At 38.3% G+C, this 22,043-nt stretch overlaps 2 protein-coding genes across 2 annotated transcripts; both read left to right on the forward strand.

Moving 5' to 3' along the window:
- The first annotated feature begins 520 nt into the window (after positions 1-520).
- LOC115424644 (small ubiquitin-related modifier 2) lies at positions 521-7,618 on the forward strand. Its single transcript, XM_030142020.1, has 4 exons — positions 521-672; positions 1,997-2,128; positions 5,237-5,308; positions 6,921-7,618. Exons 1-4 carry the CDS (start codon positions 652-654, stop codon positions 6,981-6,983), a joined length of 288 nt encoding a protein of 95 aa, XP_029997880.1. The 5' UTR covers positions 521-651; the 3' UTR covers positions 6,984-7,618.
- A 379-nt stretch (positions 7,619-7,997) lies between these two features.
- Positions 7,998-17,519, forward strand: LOC115424675 (jupiter microtubule associated homolog 1). Its single transcript, XM_030142060.1, has 5 exons — positions 7,998-8,190; positions 10,540-10,682; positions 13,872-14,020; positions 14,980-15,010; positions 16,961-17,519. Exons 1-5 carry the CDS (start codon positions 8,135-8,137, stop codon positions 17,104-17,106), a joined length of 525 nt encoding a protein of 174 aa, XP_029997920.1. The 5' UTR covers positions 7,998-8,134; the 3' UTR covers positions 17,107-17,519.
- The last annotated feature ends 4,524 nt before the right edge of the window (positions 17,520-22,043 follow it).

The raw sequence follows: 22,043 nt of genomic DNA on the forward strand, positions 1-22,043 counted from the left end.
ACATAGATAAATCAATCACTCTAAATCACCGTGATCTGGCTGCAACAAGTAATACAACAAGGAAACAGTAATTAACACCATATATGTCTTGCTCCTTGTATTCAAAATAAACCAATTTGTTATTCCCTTTGAGGAAAAACATTTGATTTATGCAGGTGCACTTTTACCTGGTATATGCTCATTTGCTGCAGTTTTAAGTGTTTCAGTGTACAAAAAGAAAAACAAGATGGCCGCCATGTTTAATTTGTGAAAGAGAAGGAAAAACATTCAGTGCAATGACTGTATTCTGGTATGTGTAATGTGCTTAAAGCTGATAATGCCTTTACTAGGTAAACATTGTGAGAGGACAGTAGTAAGTGTGTGTGCTTTTAATGGTCTGGTCATTGTACCTCACAGAAAAAGGGAAAAACATTGTTGTGCGCGTGCATGTGCGGCTGGGTGCCTCTTTAACGCGCATGAGGGCTCTCCCGCCCATGCCTAGACTGCGCTTTGATACATGTGATAACATGTAGCCAATCACGACACGGTGATGTGGACGCGCATTGACGCGTGCCCGCGCACGTTAGGTTCCAATAATTAAAGTGGGGACGACTACGTGCGCGTACTCGTATTCTTTGTGTAGCAGCATAGAGAAGCGCCAAAAGAGTAACCATGGCTGATGAAAAACCAAAGGTGAGTGTTTCTACCATGTGTCAAAATACCAGTTTATTTTAATAGATCTCTGGCATAGTGGCTCGTACAAAACCCGACATTTCACGTGTCTTTTTTAATCTTGTTAAAGTTGAAAGTTAAATTAAAAACTAGCTAGCAATGTCTACTTTGATAGACCGGAAGGTTTGTGAACGCGCACCGACAGGCGCGCAGATCGCTTTCTGCTTCATCACACTCAACCAGCTGGTGTCATCGTTGGTGTATTCCTCATACCACTAATGCATGTTTGTTCACAGTGGCTGGTGTCTCATGTTGTGGTCGTTTTGAAGTGTAATAAAATCTGTACTGTCGGTATACCAGTTACAACAGATACACCTCTGAAACTGTAGTGTTTTTTTGTTTTTGTTTTTTTTATCTTGGCAACTGTGCTGGCTGTAGTAGAGAAAATATACCTCAGTAATAGTCTTCATCTTCCACAAATCAATATGAAAAAGAAACACGCTATACTTAACCACAAACTAGTAAACCACGCCATCAGACTGTTAATCTGAGTCACATCCTCTGTAACCTCTGGACACTGAGGGAGAAGGTTGGATCCCACTGGTTAATCAACATATTGCACTTTCTAAGCTTGTTAGTTTTTCAATTGTGTGAAATGTTAGCCTTAAAAGTAACCAAAGCTGTCAGACAAGAATGGAAAACTTCCTGCTTCAGGTCTATGCAATTTAGGATTATGAGTATAAAGTGATATTAAAAGGATAGGCTGTCTGTAAAGCTCAGTATTATTTAACTGGTGTGTTGGGGGTAAAATTTATCTAGACCAGGGGTGCCCAACCCTGGTCCTCAAGAGCTACTATCCTGCATGTTATAGATGTACCCCTCTTCCAACACACATGATTCAAATAAGTCTATCATCAAGCTCTGCAGAAGCCTGATAATGGCAGTCAGGTGTGCTGGAAGAGGGATACATCTAAAACATGCAGGATAGGAGCTCTCGAGGACCAGGGTTGGGCACCCCTGATCTAGACCATATCTTAACAACTTAACTGGCTATTAATCTTTTGCAAATAATGAGATAATATTTTCAGTTTAGGATCAGCTACTTCTACCAAACCTAAATGGATCTTCTACAGTTAATGCTCTTGTTATATTAAATCATCTCTCTTACAGTGTCAGAGAGCAGGATGCAGCTCATTGTCTGTAAAACTGTGTTGACAAAACAGCCATTGATTTCAAGATAAGAGCTTCACAGTTAATTGTTACTTAACTGGTTTATCTGCTGGTCATCTCACCTTGGTTTTTCCTTCTGTTAACTGTCCTCTCTGTCTGTGCCCCCATCCCCCAGGAAGCGGTGAAGACAGAAAACAATGAACACATAAACCTGAAAGTAGCAGGTCAAGATGGATCTGTAGTGCAGTTCAAGATCAAAAGACACACGCCGCTCATCAAACTTATGAAGGCCTACTGTGAGAGACAGGTGGGCATGGCATCTAGTTGTACACCTGCTACACATACACACATTCAGCTACTGGGTTATAGGAATAACATATTTGGGGAAATGTTGACTACAGTTGCATGTTACTCTTTGCACGACAAAACCAACGTTATACAGTGTGTAACATTTGACCTAGTATATCTATCGTCACATCGAGTCATTTCCAGGTTTTATGTTAAGTCTTTCAGTGGAATATCAGCCTTAGGTCCTTATATCCTAATATTCAAAAAAGCACATTGACTTGGTGTTGAGAGAGTCTTACAAGAAATATGTTGCTATGTTGTGCTGCTTTTACATATGAAAAATAATTGCAGTATTTGAATTAATTGATGGTTCAGGACAACAACTCTGAAGTATGTACAACTTCGATTTATTTAAAGATGAGGAAGGCAGTGTTTAAAGTAATTATTTTAGCCCTTTTCACAATTATGCTATGCTGCCATGTCCAAAAAAATAACAGTATCTTGTTATATTGCGATAACTTATCCTGATGATATCATATCCATATCACGTAACAAGAACACTGTCATGTTACACGATTGAGATTTGTTTTTTATGCAAGTGAACACATAGTCAACAATGCCATGAAATGTCATGGGCAAGAAGAACCAATCAACTCACTATTTGTCTGGTTGTTTTAAAAGTCCAGCTTGACTGGTTTTGTTCTTAAAACCGTTTTGTCTCTCACCCAAGAGACTCCAGTAGTTCATCAAACCTGATGAAGTCTCTTGGATGAGTTAAAAGTTTCCAAGAACAAATCCAGTCCAGTTGAACTTCAAAAACAACCAAGGATGAAAGATGATCTGGACAAATGAGAATTTAAACCGACAATACACTATTTGCAACACGTGAAAACATAACATGCTGCAAACTTTTAATGCCAGACGACAAAACAATTACAATACAATTACAATAATAGTAAAAAAATTACGAACCCAAAATAAAAGTAAAAGTATAAAAACATAATTGAAAAATATAAACATAAGAGAAAATTGACTGTATACAAGGGGGCTTTAAAAATTAGTGGGAAAAGACCATAGCTTTGACATGGTTTCAATCACATGGCCCTCAGTTTTACACGGATGGACTTAAAGGTTGATACCAGTGCTTGCAGAAGTGATTGACCTAGATCAGGGGTCACCAACCCAGATCCTGGGGCCTATCCTGCAGATTTGAAATGTATCCCTCTTCCAACACACCTGATTCAAATGATAAGCCTACCATTTTGCGCTGCAGAAGCCTGATAACGACTGGTGTGCTGGAAGAGGGAAACGTCTAAAACATGGAGGATAGTAGCTCTCAAGGACCAGGGTTGGTGACCCCTGACCTAGATAGAGCATATGTTGAAAAATAAACATCATAACTTAAACTTTTTTTTCCCCCAATTGTCCTTTTTCTACAAACTTTTTGAAGCCCCCTCATACATATACAGGGGTGCAGAGCTAAAACTAAAAATGTAAATATTAACAAGATATAACTTGAAATTATACTTAAGTATTTGATGCATGAACAACAGATGAGCAGATGATTGTTGATAATTTATACAGTTTAAGTTCTGTTTAATACATGGTGAGATTATGCTGTTATGAAGATGGTAGATGATACTGTGATTAGTTTGTTCACACTGAGGATGATTTTAAGATGCATAGGTCTGTACAGAAGGAAGAATAAGACGTAACATCAGTATCTGAAAGTATCAGGGACTAATCCTTATAACAGGGTTATTACATATACAGGGGTTGCATCCTCAGAGACTCCTGATCCTCTAGCTGATCAATGACAACAAACCTGGAGCTGATTGGACTCCTTCTTTATTCAGTCACATGAAGATCATATTACATCATTGGCCAATCGTGTCCATTGAATGCACAGTTATGTTTTTTAACATTCAAGATATCAACATGTTGTAGCTATAAAAAAAAAAGTATGAAAACTACACAACCTAATTAGAGTCTGGTAAATCTTTATCCTTTATTTATCTGCTCTCCAGGCACCTTTATCTAAGCTTGAGTTTCATGTTTTTATAATGTAGGTATTTATCATGTGAAAAGTTTCACGTTTTAACTTGATAATTTTTACATTATGGCATGAAAGTGAATACTGATCGTTTTTATTTTTCCCACATGATAGCAATACATGTTGGTGATACTCACACATATCCTTAGTGACTGGTAATTTCAGCATTTTGAATAATGCAATGTAACGTTAGGAACAAAAATATTGCATGTATTACACTTGCATTCTTTCTCACTCTCTCTCACATCTGAATGTAAAATGATGACCAGATGACGCTTAGTAAAATCTTATCCATCCTGGTCCCATTTTTAGTCATGTTTTGCCTAAGATTTGTTTGTTCTTAGGGTTACCTTCTTTTAACCTTCTAACCTTCTTCTTGTTCTTACTGATGTTCATCCAGCTCTGTGCTGTGGTGTTTACTGCTCAGATTCTGTCACAGTTACTTTTAATCTGTCTTCTTTAGCTTATCCAAACTTAAGGCCTTTCCTCTCCTTCATGGCCCAAACCAAACGGTCTTATCCACTTACAGTACATGCATCTCTGTCTGTGGCTTTATATGTAATTCACAATAAATCTCATTGTCTGCTTCTTTATTCCCTAGCTGAATCACACATCAAGTTTTCTTTGTCAGACTCTTTCTTATAATAGAATGCAACAATGAATGTAAAGACTCAAGACTGAAAAAAACAAACTCTGGGATCAGGGTCATTTAAGTTCTTAAGAGTCTACTGTAAACTTGATTTCAACTGTTATTACAGAGATAGAAGAAGAATACTTCTAAGGTTTTATGGTAACCTCAGTTTAGATCTAAAAACATCATTCACTTCTAGGATAATTAAACTGTAAGCAATGCACTTAGTATCTTATGGAAATCAGCCACTGGAATTCCTCTCGAATCAAAAGGCTAAGGAAGGCTCAGTTCCCTGGAAAAATGAAAACACAATGCCAATATTGTCTGTTTTTTGCATGGCCAGCAGGCTAATGAAGTCAAAACTACACTAGAGCCAAATAATTTTCTTTTTCCTGTCGACCTTGAATACATTACTCAGTATTTTAATGTGTCTACCTTTTCAGGGACTGTCGATGAGGCAAATCCGGTTCAGATTTGATGGGCAGCCAATAAATGAGACAGACACACCATCACAGGTAAGGTTATGGTCTTGACATGATTAAGTGTTCAAAATAAATAGCTCGATGAAGGAGCGTGTTTCATTGAGTACCTTTTGTGTATAAGTCAGCGCTTGAACTTGCATACATTCAGCAGAATATATGTGTATCATCACATGCTCTCCTTAACAAGATGATGTATTTGTTTTTCATGCTCTTTAATCAGAATTCTATTAATATCTTTTTCATGACCAATGGCAAATACAATTGTTGGACATAGAGCCAGTCACAGACTTGTAACATAAAATTATTCCAAACAATGACCAGTCTGTCTTGTGGGAATGTCTGTAGGCTGAAACCAGGCACACACCAGGTCTTAAGCCAAGACATGGATGATAACATGTTCACATGGGAAGCATGTTGAAGCCTCAGGCAATCAGAATACACCAGACTAAACAGCGTGTTGAATATTGCACTGTAAACAGATGCTTGTACAAACAGAATATGCAGTACATCACAATTCATGTGCACAATAAACAACATAGTTAATCTATTCAACTATCATGCAGTTATAATTATCATGAAAAACTTGAAAATAATGTCATTTTCCCGGCCTCGAAAAGGCATAGAATTAAGTAAAATTGTCAAAAGTTTTAGAAAGATTATAGAGTTTCACTTTTAAAGATGCCAAGTGTACACTTTTTGGCAGAACTTGCCATCTTCAGATCAAAGTAGGTCATATTTTTCATATTCAGATGCAAAAATTGATACTAAATCCATATTTTAAAGCTAATATTTAAAATATGTTATTCATGTGGGAACATACCCCCAGGGCCCCATTGGAAGTCCCTTTAGTCGGCATCTTTGTTGCACTTCAAAATAGTTATCTTAGACAATAATTAAAAGGAAAGTGGAACAAAACTCAGTGAGATCAATATCCGGTCCCCTGTAAAGAGGGATAAAAGGTAGAAAAGACATCACATCATAAAAATAGTGAAAGTGGGTACCCATTACAGCAATAAAAGAAATAAAAAGGGATGTAAAACCTAACAATAGCAATAAGTGGTAAAAGCAGTAAGACAGAAGTCAAATAATGGAAAAAAAAAACTACTAATAAAAAGGAATATAAATACTAAAGTCAAATAAATGCAAGTCTGTAGAAATGTGATGGTAAAGGTAAAGTCACCTTTGGATTTGAACCTCAACCTTGAATGACTGAAACTGTTCCACCCAAGGATCTGAGGTCATGGGCTGGCTCATTTTATTTAGCAATTCAATCATGTAACTAGGCACCAGACCCAGACGAGCTTTAAAAATGATCAATAAAATCTCAAAATCAATTATAAAACAAGCATGGAGCTGAGCAACAAAAAGACATTGAATAGAAATGAAAGAATTACGGAGTCTGCCTTTGGGTTTTCATTAGATTTGCGGAGGTGTAGTTGCTAGTGAGGCATTGTTTGACTAAAAACTAAGCCTGATTATTATTATTTATAGTAGTAGTATGAAAATAGCCAAAACAAATGTGTGTAAACCCTGATCAGAGTGAAACAAGACTCAAGGAACTAAATATGAAAAGGTAACTCAAGTTAAGGCTTATCAAACCCCATGTAATAAATGTCACATAATATTTATCTTCTTGTTTTAACAGTTGGAAATGGAAGACGAAGATACAATTGATGTGTTTCAGCAACAGACGGGAGGCCTGATGTAATCAGCCACGTGCATCCCAACTTTTCCTTCTCCCTCTGGCCTGTGACACTCAAAGGCCACTTCTTTGCAACTTGTTCTATCGTCTCAACACAGTTCCATGCAGATGTCGGCACTCTGCTACACCTACCTGCTGTATAGTATTTTCATTCTTACCCTCATTACTTTGTACATAAACTACATCCAGCTCACTCTCTGTTCAGGTTTGTTTGATGCTGTATTGTTGTTCATGTTAAGGACGTCCCTCCCCAGTGCAAAGGGCTCGTTCCAAGATTGTGGGAAACATGAATGGTTGTAGGGTGAGAATTAATAAAACTGTTTTTACAGATCAAATGTTGTCGGACTAAGTTTAGTCCAGCAAATCTGATCCTGAAGTGTACGATTTTGGGATTCGGTAAACGGTATACCCAGTGTGGGAATGTGGATTGTCGTTTGGTTTCTTTAGTCGGCAGAAAAGTTATTTGATTTTATACATTTTTATATAGTAGTGAATGTGTAGAATGTTTCGATCAATAGTTTAACTAGGCTGAGCATCAAATTTGGGAAGCCTGAAAGGATGTTTCAGTTAAATAAACATCTGTACTGTCTGTTATGATGCTTGTTAAAATAAAGATATGTCTTTTTCCAAACTTTCCCAGATTTTGTCTGACTTGAGTGTGATTGTTTGACTCTTTTTGATTAACTGTAGCACAAAAGAAAAGAATCCTACATACAGTGTGTCCTAAAGCGATTGTAGTGTTACTTTATCCTCATGTCATGGTAAATACTTTCATAATAAATGCTTTGATGTGGGAAAAGTGGGCCCTGGGGGTTTGGGCTGCACTGTCTGATCCCTGTCATGAAGCAGAGACCTGCCACCAACAAGAGGCGATCGTTGCGGTTCCGTCCAATCAGAGCAGAATTCGGTGAAGTTTCGTCCAATCAGAGAATAGTTCTGGTGCGTTCTAGCCAATCAGAGCTGGCCGATTGCTGGTGGGCTGGGTCTTCTGGACTGGCACCGCAGAACCAGCCGATCTGGCTTCCGTTACGTTTTACAGTGTCGGGTGGAGTCTACATCCCGTCGCATCTCTGCAGGGAAGGACAAGAAATTTTTTTTTTTCGTTAGTTTTTCACTGACTGTTTGTCACCACCGAGGCACCGAAATACCCCATAAAGATGACGACGACCACCACCTTTCAAGGAGTGGAACCTGGTGCTAAAAGCAGTTCCAGGTAAAAGGAGTCGAAAGCCGTCCACGAAGGAACAAAAGAAGTGGGATGCGGGCGAGCCTTTCAGCTAGCAAACGCCTCTTTTCTGCGTCTGTTTTCATGAACCCCGCTACCTAACATTGGCCCGCTGGTGGCTGGCAGGGGATTTTTGTGGATTTAGCTAAACTGTCACATAGTCTTGCTAATTAACTTAATCTTATTGGGTGTCTGATGCACTATATAGCCTTAAGCTACACAAAGTTAGGCTAATTTGCTTCACATATGCGAGTAATTAGGCGTAGAAGTTAAGGCATCCAAGTGGCTGGAGGGATGCTTTTTCATCTGGTGCTTGAAGAAATGGGACAAAGCTACCCACAGTTAGCTCTCATCTGGCAGTAGTCGACTGTAAAATAACTTTTTCTGTTGTCCAAGTCACAGATCCACTTCTGCAGGGATGTGTAATTGTGCTGCTCTCTAACAGGAAATATGTTCAAGTTGTTCTTAACTGTGGGTTTTTAGCAGTTTTTTCAGTAGAGTCAGGAGGCAGCTCATGAACTTGGAGTCCATTTAAGTGATTGATCGCAGAAAGAATCCGAGAGTTGGTCTGGAAATGCCATTATCACAGATTGAAGTTTACAGAGGCTCGAGTGGTTTCCTCTCCAGACTCCTCTATATGTAGGTGTTGACTCACAATAACTGGTGAATCATTGTTTTAATAGAGAAACTTAAGAGGACCACTCATCCTTCAAACACGCAGTCATAGTCTTTCAGTAAGTGATGCGTCTTGTCTGGATGCCTTCCTCCCCCTTTGCAGTGAAAACAAAGCAAAGAAAATGCCTTTTAGAATATGTCTGCCGCAGTCCTTTGGGGTGCTTCAGACCATGTAAACCATAGCCTTTAGGAAACTAGTACTATTTGTCAGGCTTTGCTGAGTGTGCATGTAAAATCTCGGTCAGTCAGTCATCAAGCGTTTTGAAGTCGCATGCCGTTTACTGATGATGGGTGGGGGCTTTGAGTTGGATAAGCCTGTAAATCTTTAGCTCTTTTGCTTTTGCTCCTTAAAGCCCCTTTTACGAACGGCTGATCATTTCTACTGCTGGCTCATCGAGGGAATCTGTACAGCAGCAATCTAGCAGCAACTTGAGCAGAATCAGGCTCAAATCTTACTAGGCCATCAAAGCCTCCTGCCCAGCCTTATCAGACATACCATCTTGGGCTCTATAGAGCTCAGCTGGATCTGTCCTAGCTCCACCTGCCTAAAGCTGCCTCCCAGTTTTTAACTGTTAATGCTATTTCATTGATATTATTTGCAGTTTCATTTTAGGGTGGGGTCTGCTGCCATGCAGCTAACTCTTCTCCCTCACAATCCATGTGGAAAGCATGAGCTCATCCCCTGGCCGGGAGGTGAAGTCTGGTTTAGGCATTACTGTCACAGCCAAGTGTGACAGACATTAGTGTGTATACATGAATTGATTGAGAAAATCCACACAATCTACAGTGCAGTTTGTGTTTTTTCCTCCTCTTGTTGCTTTCTTTCTTGTGCTGCTTTTTGAAAGCTAAGTTGTTCTTTGGCCTCCATCTGCCTGTCTGGCCTTCAGACAGCTGCTCAGCGTGTCAGCTGGTGGCTTCAGGGACTCTGAGGAGACCAGTTTGCTAGAAAAAAAAAGAGGGAGGGGTCCAGCAGGGGCTTTGCAAGCACATCAGTTCATGTCCTCCGCCCTAACTGTCCTTCAGCACAACGAGGAAATTAAGGGTTCCCCACTCATTATGGTGTTTCTTTTGTTCAGCCTGTGGTGTAAGGAATGTTGGAGGAAAAGTGGGCTTTGTTTACATGACATGTTTGTTAACTGGCTTTCTAGAACAATCTATGTACAAGGTGACCTATATTTTGCCCTGTAGCTCAGACTTTTCACATACAATAGACGTTGAATTTGATTTGCTGTTTTGTTAATGTATATTTAAAATTCTACCAGGAAATAACACTGACCCGTCATATGTCATCGCAAAGGAATCCGTGTAGAGGAGCGGCAGCAGCTAGCCAGCTAACTCTGATTATACACGACTGGAGTCAGCTGCAGGGCAGAGATTGTGTGACAGCCGGGGCTTAGAGAGCACAGACCTTACTGATAGTCTGTGTGTTTTTATGTGTATGGTATGTCTAAGAAAGGAATAGGGTGGAGTAGGGAGAAGGCAGTGTGTAGCCTGAAGCAACCTCATGTTTTATTTGGCTATTGATTTTTTTTTTTTTCACCATGCTGCTCATCACTGTGGTGGCCATGTGTTATTAGTTTGACCTAAACTGTGGGGGATGGGAGCATGATGGCAAGGATGTCAATCAAGTGATATTGTAATCCTTCATTTGTTGTTTCTTAGGGTACTACGACCGCCAGGCGGGGAAACCAGCTTCTCCTTTGGCACAGATGACAACACGACCCCCCAGCGCAAGAGCAAGATGGCCTCCAACATTTTTGCAGAACCTGATGACCCCCATGCTCATCGGAGGAACAATCCACCCAGTAATTCAGTCCATCACTATAACATTTAGTTATTATCAATGTGATATCCTAGAGAAGACCAGTAGAACCCAAGCAATATACGGCCTAAAGTGCAAGTTTAACACAAGGGCAAGTTCAGGCTTGTAAAAGGAGACAAAAGCACCACAAACCTTAAGTAAGCAAAAACACCATGGAATTAATTCTTTTAAAATGAGCAAGAAAAACATGCAAGCTGGAGTGTTATTTAGAATTTTTCCATTTAGGCTGTCAGAAAGAGCATCCCACAAATGTAAAAGCCAAAAAGCTCTGGAGTACTGGGATAAGGGTAATTTGAAGCTAGGCTTTGTTAAATAGGGATGAGGATCAGACCTCGACTGGAAAAAATATAGGTCAGTAAAAAATGTGTCGATTGGTGAAATATGTGGCCTTATGTCGACAAGAGGGAAGATTTATTTTAAGTGTGGGGTGAGAGGTAGAGAAATGCAGATGGGGATGTGAGACCTGTAAATGTCTTGGAGTTTTCAGGGTCTTTACAAACATGGACCTGAGTGGGGAAAAATAACATTGCGCCACTTCCAGTATTAAAAAAATATAAAGCTTATGTTGTAAAATCCCTCCTTAATATGGTTGCATTAAGAAGTGAACATTGGCTAATTACGGCTGTTTGGAAAAGGCTCAGAGATTTGATAATGTGTGAAAAGTTCTTTAACAGCAGAATCCAATTGGAGCTAAGGGCTGTAAAGTAACTCACAAGCCAAGGATCACATGTTTTCACACGGGCCACTTTGCAGAAAACTATTCACACAGTGTATGAAATTTTCGTGCTGTATGAACAATGAAGAATTTACCTTAAAATTATTATTTCACTGATATTTCCAGCTCGCATTTGCAGAGAGTAATGTTTTTGTTTTTAGTGTTTCACAAATACACAAAGTAATTTCTATAATTTGCATTTAGGTCAGTGAATTTTAGATCTTTAGGCCACCAGGAAGTTCCCGTGCCTGGTTTTGATGAGTGCTGGACAGGTTTCTGTAGCATTTACCTGTCATTGAGCTATTTACTCTGGGGCTCCAGACAGTGTCAAAGCTGTGGACTGGTTGATCAGAATGATCCACAGACCTCACTGTGGACTCACTGGACTTTTTCTTCTCTAAAAAGGAGTTCAGCTGAAACTGGAGGAATGTGCTGATGTAATGCGTATGCAGTAAATTAGCTTATTATAATTCATCCTTGGTCTTAGTAGGTTTTTCCTCCCGATTTTGTGTTTTCACATGCAGAGGCACACAGCATAACAGCTCTGAGTTGTTTTTAGGTATTACTCACCTTGTTAACTATCTTCAACAAAAAATGACATTGACATCACTAAATGTTCAGCTGTTGTGCTGTATTAAGTGTTTGTTTTTTGTGTTTTTTTGCATTTGTATAGTTGAAATTCAAGGATAGTGTGATGATGTACTGAAAGGTTTTAAAATTGCTTGGTCATATACATTTTTGTAATTAAGATTGTTTATTTGGGAATATCTAACCACAAAAATGCAACAGTTACAAACATTGGTATCAGTTAAAGCTGCATGATTAATCGATATAGGATTATTTAATTGGGACAATATTTAAAAAAGGGTAATCATCAAATTGAATTTCATCTTTCTCGTGTCTCTGGGCCACACGCCTCCGGGCTACCGTAGGCTCCACCTCCTAACTGTGAGAGCGGTCTCCACAGTCTTTGGTCTCCTCACACCAGTACAAAAATGACATTTGCTAAGGAGAGTGAGAAGTTTGTGGCTAAAAATAATAAAGGCAAGTTGGTTGTGTGGAATTGGTACGGCTTCGAAGTTTCCGATGAAGACCAAACCATTCCTCGCTGCAAGCTCAGCCTGAAGGCGGTATCAGTCAAAGACAGCAGCACAACCAACTTACTTAAGCCCCTCAAACTTCATCACACACCAGAGTGGGAGCAGTGCGTTGCATTGCAGACTGCACATGAAAACGACATGCTGGCTAAAATGCCACTGCCAGCCCGAATCAAAATCAAAAATTGAGTTTTTAGAGGAAAGAAATCTGGATTTTATTTTTGGCCAAAATGGTTCAGCCCTAGTATCAGTAACCACTATCAGGAAAAATGTCTTTTTAAACATCGAATCAGCCCAGAATTCCACAATCAGTGCATCCATGAGATGAAGTGGCTGTTATTGTTGTCGGATTCTTATCTTTGTGGTCACATAAGAACCAGCTCTGACCAGAGGGGAAGTCAGGACAGCAGCAGGACTGCTCTTCCTGTCTCCAAGCTTGTTGATCAGTTATATCATACTTTTATGACATGGCCCCAGGAGAGCTATAAGGTTAAGTAGACGGGTGTGTGTTGTTGTGATGATGAGTTAATGCATTACTGTCGAGGCCATCAATCTCCTTCAGTCCTTGTCTATTTTCCATTTGTTGTTCACTGTCCAGAGAATTGATCAGACCCATAAATGTGGATCCGGTTATAAAGGAGCTCTTGTTGAGTGATGGAGACTCTCAACGTTGCTGATTCACTTCACTCCATTAACGACTGTGCTCACTCCCCTGACTCTTCAGCAGCCGTTGTCTCCTCATGACAAAGACGGTCTGTCCCCTCCCCAGCCCTCTAGACTGGAGCTGCTGTTGCCTGCCCTTATGTGGCTTTACCACAGTCTGCTTCCCCACAGAGGGGCAAACACTAGGTTCTAATGCCTTTCCTGCTTAAGCAGAATGCAGGCACTACAGGGTTATGTGAGTTTTGGCATTCAGGTCGTCTGCCTGGAAGTGTTCCACAGCATTTCTGGGTCTGTTGCAGTTGCCCAATCGGATTTGGTGATGTTTCATGTTGGTTCTCAGTGATTTTGTTTCGTGTTATTTCAGACAGACTCTCACTTAAAGCTGATGTTTTGTCAAATCTGAGAAGATGAATGTTTCTGTAAGCACGGCCGCCTCGTGGGATAGAAACACTGGGGTTCTAGGGGGGCTGTGTGGCTAATTGGATTAGTGTCCATATGGTATGAGTCTGCTGCTTTGAAGCCTGACTCATGCTTTGTCATTAGTCTCTTGTGTGTCCTGTCTGGCTTCAATATAATCTGTTGGGAAACTAAAATACTGTATGCTTGACTGCGAAAGTGTGTTAAACTCCGCTCAGTCTTTAAATGCTGTATTTATACATTTATTGCTTCCGCTGTCTGTCTGTTTGTCACCATCCAGCCGGAGCAGCCGCAGGGACTTTGTGCGGGGAGCCCTCAGCCCCACTGAGACGGTGCCAGCAACCTCTTCTGTTTCCCAAGAACCCTCAGCCGGAACTGACCACTATCCACAACTCCGGGGCAGCCATGGTGTGGAACCAGAGACGAGAGGTACCTCTTATTTAGTCTGACAGAGGGTGTTTCCAAAACAGAGCCACAGCCTAGTTTGAGGTCAAAAAGCATGTGGTCATAGATTAAGTATAATTCCATACAGTTCAGTGGAAAATTCACTGGGGGTGGATGACTTTATCCATCTGTTTGAAACTGACCCAGCATGTTTTTTTATAGATATCATCCACTGACAACATAATCCCAATGGATTTTTTTTTTTTTTTGTCTGGTCATTTACAAGCCCTTAGTACACAACATGGGTAGTGTGTTATCAATGGGCAATTAAAAAGAAAAATAAAGAAATGATAAACTAGAAGCACTCGGAGAGTGCAGACCTCCGCCAAGGCTGATCAGTGCCCCCCCCCCCCGTGGGCCCCCCCACGCCAAGGAGGTTATGTTTTTGCCAGGGTTTGTTTGTCTGTCTGTCTGTCTGTCCGTTAGTGTGCAACATAACTCAAAAAGTTATGGACAGATTTTGATGAAATTTTCTGGTCTGCGCCCCCCCTGTGGGCCCCCCCACCCCCGATCACCACCAAAATTTAATCATTTCTTCCTTATCCCATTTCCAACAAACCCTGAAAATTTCATCAAAATCTGTCCATAACTTTTTGAGTTATTTTGCACACTAACGGACAGACAAACAAACAAACAGACAGACAGACAAACAAACCCTGGCAAAAACATAACCTCCTTGTTGGAGGTAATCAAGATGTCATTTATAATATGCAGGAGCACTAAGGTCACCTTGTAAAACAAATGCATTTGATAACCTACGAAAAAAAAAACACAAGCTGAACTGTCAGAAAGCAGAAGATTTAGAGTCAGAAAGCAGAAGTTAAAGGTTTCACATGTAGGAACACAAAAGCATATTATTATATAGACAGTACTATACAGGCTACAGGTGAAAACTACCTGTGTACTGTGAGAATGATATTGATATTCTTGTCTTATGTCCTCAGGTTGAAAATGGCCAAGAACAAGCAAATGATGGTAAGCATCCTGAACTCTTCAGCTGTTTATAAAAAAGGTTTTTGAGTTTCTTTCACACTCTCACTGTGTCTAAACAGCAGCGCATGACTTAGATTATTAAGTTACCACAGTGAAAGGCTCCATGCTTCACTCTAACAGATCAGGCAATTCCACTCTCCCTGCTTCTAAAAAGCTAAATAAAACCTAGCCAGTGGTCTTGTCCTAAATTCAGCGTGCATACCATAAAATTCTTTCAAACATACAGCGCACATGTTCTCCCTTTCCATCTTCAACTTCACATGATCTCTTTGATGTGTTTTTTCCCTGTCATAGTGGTGAAATGGTCTGTAGTCAGGCAGCTGTTCTTTCAAAGCAGGGCTCACTTATTATGAAAAGCTTTTTATTAACATCCAGGTGTGTGTTGGAAACACATTGGCTGGCTCCGCAGATAATGGAGGGTTTGACCGCACATCTCAATAAACATTTAGAAATCAAAGCGTACCGTACTTATTTTACCTGTGTTTGAACGTGACAGTACTGCACGAGCACTTTGAAGTTTCTGTTTTTTATGTTCATCTCCTGATCACATATTATTATATAAACAGCATGAACAGTGTTGTGTTATCTTACAACAGTTTTATTATGTGACCTTGCGTCCTGTGCAACTGTAAAAGTAGTGCAACCATTCTTATACGCCATTTATTTCTGATGTGTGACAGAGAACGGGTGTGCCAGCTCCATTTTTGCCAAAAAAAAAAAAAAAAAAAAATCTAATTTCAGTAAGTGGAAAAGTTGGTAACATTATCAGCCTTTAGAATAAAACATCTTTTTCAGTTTGTACATTTTATAGCACTTCATACGCTAATGGCCAATAAGGGCCCTTTACTTTTAGCAGTGTTTTACTGCACAACTGGTTAACCATATTTAAGCACCATCAGGCATATTTTATTGGCTTCTACTCAAATACTTTGCTCATTTCTAACGGTCATGACATGGTGTTTTACTATAAAACTGTCAAAGTTTTTGTACACTATCTGGCTCCCTTTAATGTACTGTTGCTTATCAATCTAAGGCTTGGTGACGCGGCCAAAAAATAAATCTCAATTTTATTTTGTTAAGTTTAGTCTTTAGTTACGGTTGGCTCATAAATTAATGGGTTTAATGGATTCATAAGTAGGTTTCTTTATTAAATCTTTGTGTTGTATATATGCAATATTAACAAAGTCAAAAAAAACAGCACTGTCAATGTAAATTATTTCAGAATATATACATATACATATGTATGTATGTATGTATGTATATATACATATATACATATATATATGTATATATATGTGTATATATATATATATATATATATATATATATATATGGTTTTTTTTTTGTTTTTTTTTTAAAGTAAAGAAAGACTCACTAGTAAGCAATGACTGGAGCAAAATGAAATGTTACATATACAGCCAACAGGTTACAATGTGAAATACTGCTGATTAACACAAAGAAAGATAAAATTCTAAATAAATGGAATAAAATAAAATGTGAAGATAAGAGTAAAAATAAGAATTTGATAAAAAATATACATCATCCCAAGAATTACTTATCTAACTTATGATTTGGTAAATTCTCACATCAATTAAAAGCAAAAACGCAATTATTAAAATAAATTTCATTTATTACTGAGCTTCATACAAGTCTGTGACATAATATAAGATATTTTATTAATCCTGAAGGAAATGCTGGTATGTGTCAGCTGATCAGTCACTCAACAATAAAAACAGACCTCAGTTAAAATGCAATGAAAACTCAGTTAAAGTTCAGTAAAAGTGACGTAAAGTCCTAATAATAAATAACAATGTAGGTATTGTAAAAGTGAACAGACCCCCATCATGATCTGTTTATTTATGTGCACATCCCAGCTTTTTGCACCAACAGGTTTTTTACTGACGTCTTATTTTCTTTTTTTTCCATCTGTAGAAAATCCTGAAAATTCGGAGATGGAGCCAGTGGAGACTGATCAGCAGGAGACGCCACAGCCCTCTGCCCCGTCGGGAGGTGACAACAGTGCTGCAGGCAACCGAAGAAACCCACCCGGTGGCAAGTCCAGCCTCATCCTGGGTTGAGACTGCTCCTTTTTTTTTTTTTTTTTTTTTTCATTTGAGCGCTTTTTTATTTTTTAAAAAATAAATACCCTCACGACTCTCTTCCTACTCATCAACTTGTCACTTCCTCCCTTCTTCACATGCACTCATGCCATCATGTCCATGGACCTCTGTGTCCTCTCCTTCCACCCTCAAACCTTTTGTTTTGATCCTTTTTTCTATTAAAAGAAGAAAAAAACTGTTGACAAAAGCACTTTATGTATCTCCCCCTCTTTTCCATTTCAGCCCATCCTGTAGTGCATCACGCCTGCTGGAAAAGGCATGACATTCTGCTTGTCTCTCATTCTTCCCTGTTGTAAATGGTAAAGGAAAAAATAATAAAAAAGATTTGATGCGTGGATTTCTAAATACAATAAAGATTGATATGAATTTGCTGTGGCTAATTTTTTTTTTTCTTCGTAATGATGTAATAGGAGAGGTTGTTTCTGCTAAAATAACAAAAGAAAATACTGAAGAGGTGAAAAGCAAAAGAGAAAACCAGACATCAAATCAGCAGTACTGTTATTTCCAGAGCTGAATATTATTTATGTGCCCTGAAATGGAGCCTGAAGACCGCGGCCGTTGAGAGCAGATACAGCCTTTGTTATTGGAAGTCTGCCCGGCCAAAGTAATCACGAGAGCTACAGCCAGTTCTGTCAAAAGAGAAACGGCGCTATCTTGAAATGACGTCAGATGCTGGATATTTGGAGCTCGATTCTGTGTTTCTGATTTAAGACACACATTGCATTGTGTTGAGGAGTTTCAAACAAAGTCAGATTTAAAAGGTAAGGTGATGAATACAAGCAGGAATGGTATTTATGAAGCAGCGCCTCTGATGGAGCAGCTCAAAAATGGCTTTATTTGGAAGTGTGTGTGATACTTTGAGCATCATTATAGGAACATTAAATTATACACAAGTCTGTAACCAGCGTTTGTAAGTGTAGACCAGGGGTGTCAAACTCATTTTAGTTCAATATTTATTCTGATATTTGATAATCCAGTATGAATTACATTCTATTAAAAACATTAAGTAAAAGAGCAGATTTGTTTTGATAAATTATCTCATTTTCAGTTTACGTAACATTTTAGCCAATAAAGACCCAAACATCCACCACCGACCAAAAGCATCTACTGATCTAAACTGTTTAATACCTGTTGTTCAGCTAATCTTATCAATCCATGTAAATAATTGGTGTAAAATACAGTTTGTCGTCTTTTCATGGTCTTCTGATATGACCCATTTGGACGTTCAGAGGCTCTGTAGTGAACGTGGAAACACTGTCATCATCTACAACATTGATTCACCAGTAAAACCCATGGAATTGGATCAGTAATCAATGACCAATGGTTTATGTTCAGTTAATGATAGATTGGACTAAAAAAGTCACTTTTTCTATCAGTTTTCTCTATTTTTCATATAGTGACCCTCACCTTTAATTTGAGCTGTTATGAACATCTACATGATCAGAAAAGTAAATACAGCAGAAGAAAATACTTGATTTTCACTGAAAATTCACTAAATTCAGAGGATAATATTACAAAAAATGGTGATAAATCACTTAAGAAAGGTTAAATAGAGAGAAAAATTCTTTTGAGAACCACCACAAAAGTCACACTGGGTCTTTATGGGTTAATGATATCTACTTAATTTTATATTTCGTGGTAGTCAGGGTTCACGGTACTTTGCTTAATTCATAAGGTAATTCTAAATGATTTCACAGCTTTCAAATTTACTCAGTACTTTCAAGTGTAAAGATGTTTCACAGATTAAATTGAGTAGAGGTTTGTTAAATTTCTAAGAATTCAGGGGCTACTCACTACACCAGTGGTTTTCAACCTTTTTTGGCTCACGATCTCATTTTAACATCACAAATTTCTGGCGACCCCAGACATTCAACTTTTTTTTTTTGCTAAAATTAATTTGTTTTTATCATAATATCTCATTATCATAATAATATTTTATCGTAATAGTTTGCTATACTATATTGTAAATAAATGTAAATTTTAGACGACATTTAGGCTATATAATATATGTTATTATGGACAGAGGCAGAAAAGCCAGGTGTAGATTACTGCACAAAGTGAGAATTTTATTTTCCTTGGTCAGGATATGTACAGTCAGTCCAGCTTGTATTTACAAGGCTGACAATTAATACTGAACAAACAAGAACTCAAACTATGAATTATGAAAGAGCTGCAGCATCTGAAATCGACCACAATGAACATTTGACAGAGAAACAGAACCACAGTGCTTCAGTTTCAGCTTCACAGTTTGTCATGTTTTCTATGTATTGTGATTGTCTCTGTCAATTCACCATATATTTTTTTATTAATAAGTTTTTATTTTAATTTTTTTATCAATTACTAGAAATTTCAGATGGCCCCATTTGAATTCCAGGTGACCCCATGTGGGGTCCCGACCCCAAAGTTGAAAAACACTGCACTACACTATGATTTCAACAGGACCAGTAAAATAATAATAACTTAAAAATGTCAACTCCAAACTTTTCTTTATGCTTTGAGTGTAGAAGCAAAACTACATTATGAAAATGCTTATATCTACAAACTGTACGTTAATAACATGAACAACTTGAAATTTCTTCAAAATATTTTAATCACATTATGTCTCAGTTTGTCATTTACACAAGTGCATTACAATTTACAGACCACAGTGGATGTACAAAGGCACAAAACACTCAGTATTGTTAAAATTTGTGAAAGGACAGTTTGTAAATGTAAATATTTTCATGTTTCATTTACTTTTTTCACACTAAAACAAAGAAAAACACTTGGAGTTCTCATTATTTATAAGTTATTATTATAACAATTTGCTGGTCCGACCCACTTTAGATCGAATTGAGTAGTATGTGGTCCCTAGACTGAAGTGGTTTTGACACCCCTGACTGTTAATATCAGTAACTTTTGCATTTCACAAATTCATCCCGTGGGCCAGATTTGACCCATGGGCCGTACGTTTGACAGCCCCGGTGTAGATGATGAAGACCTAAAATACATTAACACAACTGTCTCATAATATTTTCATGCTTTCACTGGTTTAACCCTTTCATGCATACTGGTCACTACAGTGGACAATTATTCTACAGCTGTTCTCTTGTATATTCATGGGTTTTGTTGTTTTAGTTCCATATCAGCCAACACAATAAACACTTATGCATCATCCCATACACTGACTTTCATACCGTTACTGTAACTATGCTGTTCTTGATAAACCTGATCTGCAGTAACATGTTTTAGTGTAAATCAATTGCTAATTGTTATTAGACTGTAATTAACAGTTTTTTGTTTTTGTTTTTTTAAACAACAAGTTTTGGGGGTTTTTGCATATTATCTCTAGAAAGTGAATGATAAGTGTTTGTATTGCATAGTTTTCCATATCATTCAATCATTTTCTGAACCCGCTTTATCCTCACTAGGGTCACGGGGGTCGCTTGGAGCCTATCCCAGCTACATAGGGGCGAAGGCGGGGTACACCCTGGACAAGTCGCCAGTTCATCGCATATCACTTTCTGATATTAGTTTTTAATTCATGTTTCTTTGCTTCAAAAATTTAACACATGGTGTCTGGCTGAGTGGACATTTTTGTAACATCTTAAAAATAAAATAAATAAATAAATAAATAAATAAAAACTTGTTTGCATTGTTTTTTTCATGCCTATAGAGGAATAAAAACACTCAGGAAAAATATCTTGGCCAAGGTTCTCATAATTCATGCATGAAAGGGTTAAATTGTCTTTCCTTAGATTTATTCCTTTCTTTTAGTATGAAAAACTATAAATGTATTTGACCTGTGGCTATAACGATTACAAATCTTTCAACTCTGTCAAACACATCAATCAGCCATAACATTCTAACCACTGACAGTAGAAATCATTGGTTCTGTCATGACATTAGCACCTTTCATTTGGTTGGACATATGAGGCAGCAAGTGAACATTTAGTCCTCAAAGCTGATGTTTTGGAAGCAGCAAAATGATCAACATTACGAACTGAGTGACTTTGACCAGGTCCATATTGTAACGGTGATGACTGGGTCAGAACATCTCCACAGCTGCAAGTCTTGTTGTTTGTTCCTGGTCTGCAGTGGTTAGTACAGACCAAAAATGGACTAAGGAAGGACATATACCATGGTCCAGATACCACAGCAGACCTTCAGAGGTCTGGTGGAGTCTAGGCCTCGGGTGGAAAAAGGGGAACCTACACCGTATTAAACAGGTGGTAATGATGTTCTACTCCAGGGGTGTCAAACTCATCTTAGTTAAGGGGCCACTTTCACCCCAATATGATCTCAAGTGGGCCGGACCAGTAAAATAATAACAGTGAAAAAAGTAAAATTACATTATTATAATGTTTACATCTACAATGTTTCCTTAAAAATCTGAATAACATGAACAACTTGAAATGTCTAAAGAAAAACAAGAACAATTTTAACAATATTCTGCCTCAGTTTATCAGTTTATCATTTATACATGTGCGTTACAACTTACATTACAATTACAAATACATAAAACATATAGTACCAGGTATAATACTGGAAAAAATTGCAATTACTTCTCTTAAGACATTTCAGGTTATTCACATTTTTTTGTAAAAGGATAGTTTGTTAATGTAAATGTTTTCATGTAATTTTACTTTTTTTCACTAAAACAAAGATAAAATCTGCAGTTGTCGTTATTTATGAGTTATTATGATATTTTACTGATCTGATCCAATTGAGATCTGTGTGTGGAACCTGAATTAAAATGATTTTTACACCATTGATTGTTAATATCTTCAGTGTACTTTTTGCATTTCATTAAGTCATCCTAAGGGCTGGATTGGACCCTCTGGCGGGCCAAATTTGGCCCCCGGGTCGCATATTTGACACCTGTGTTCTACTCCGATGGATGCTGAGTGGTTGAG

The sequence above is a fragment of the Sphaeramia orbicularis genome, chromosome 8 (genome assembly GCF_902148855.1).
Source record: "Sphaeramia orbicularis chromosome 8, fSphaOr1.1, whole genome shotgun sequence".
NCBI lineage: Eukaryota > Metazoa > Chordata > Actinopteri > Kurtiformes > Apogonidae > Sphaeramia > Sphaeramia orbicularis.

Bases quoted from the DNA above. Each gene is read 5' to 3' on its own strand.
- LOC115424644 (XM_030142020.1), top strand. From the start codon at position 652: ATGGCTGATGAAAAACCAAAG. The intron at 673-1,996 runs GTGAGTGTTTCT...CCCATCCCCCAG, and splicing joins TGGCTGATGAAAAACCAAAG to GAAGCGGTGAAGACAGAAAA. The intron at 5,309-6,920 runs GTAAGGTTATGG...TTGTTTTAACAG, and splicing joins AGACAGACACACCATCACAG to TTGGAAATGGAAGACGAAGA.
- LOC115424675 (XM_030142060.1), top strand. From the start codon at position 8,135: ATGACGACGACCACCACCTTTCAAGGAGTGGAACCTGGTGCTAAAAGC. The intron at 10,683-13,871 runs GTAATTCAGTCC...GTCACCATCCAG, and splicing joins TCGGAGGAACAATCCACCCA to CCGGAGCAGCCGCAGGGACT. The intron at 14,021-14,979 runs GTACCTCTTATT...TTATGTCCTCAG, and splicing joins TGTGGAACCAGAGACGAGAG to GTTGAAAATGGCCAAGAACA.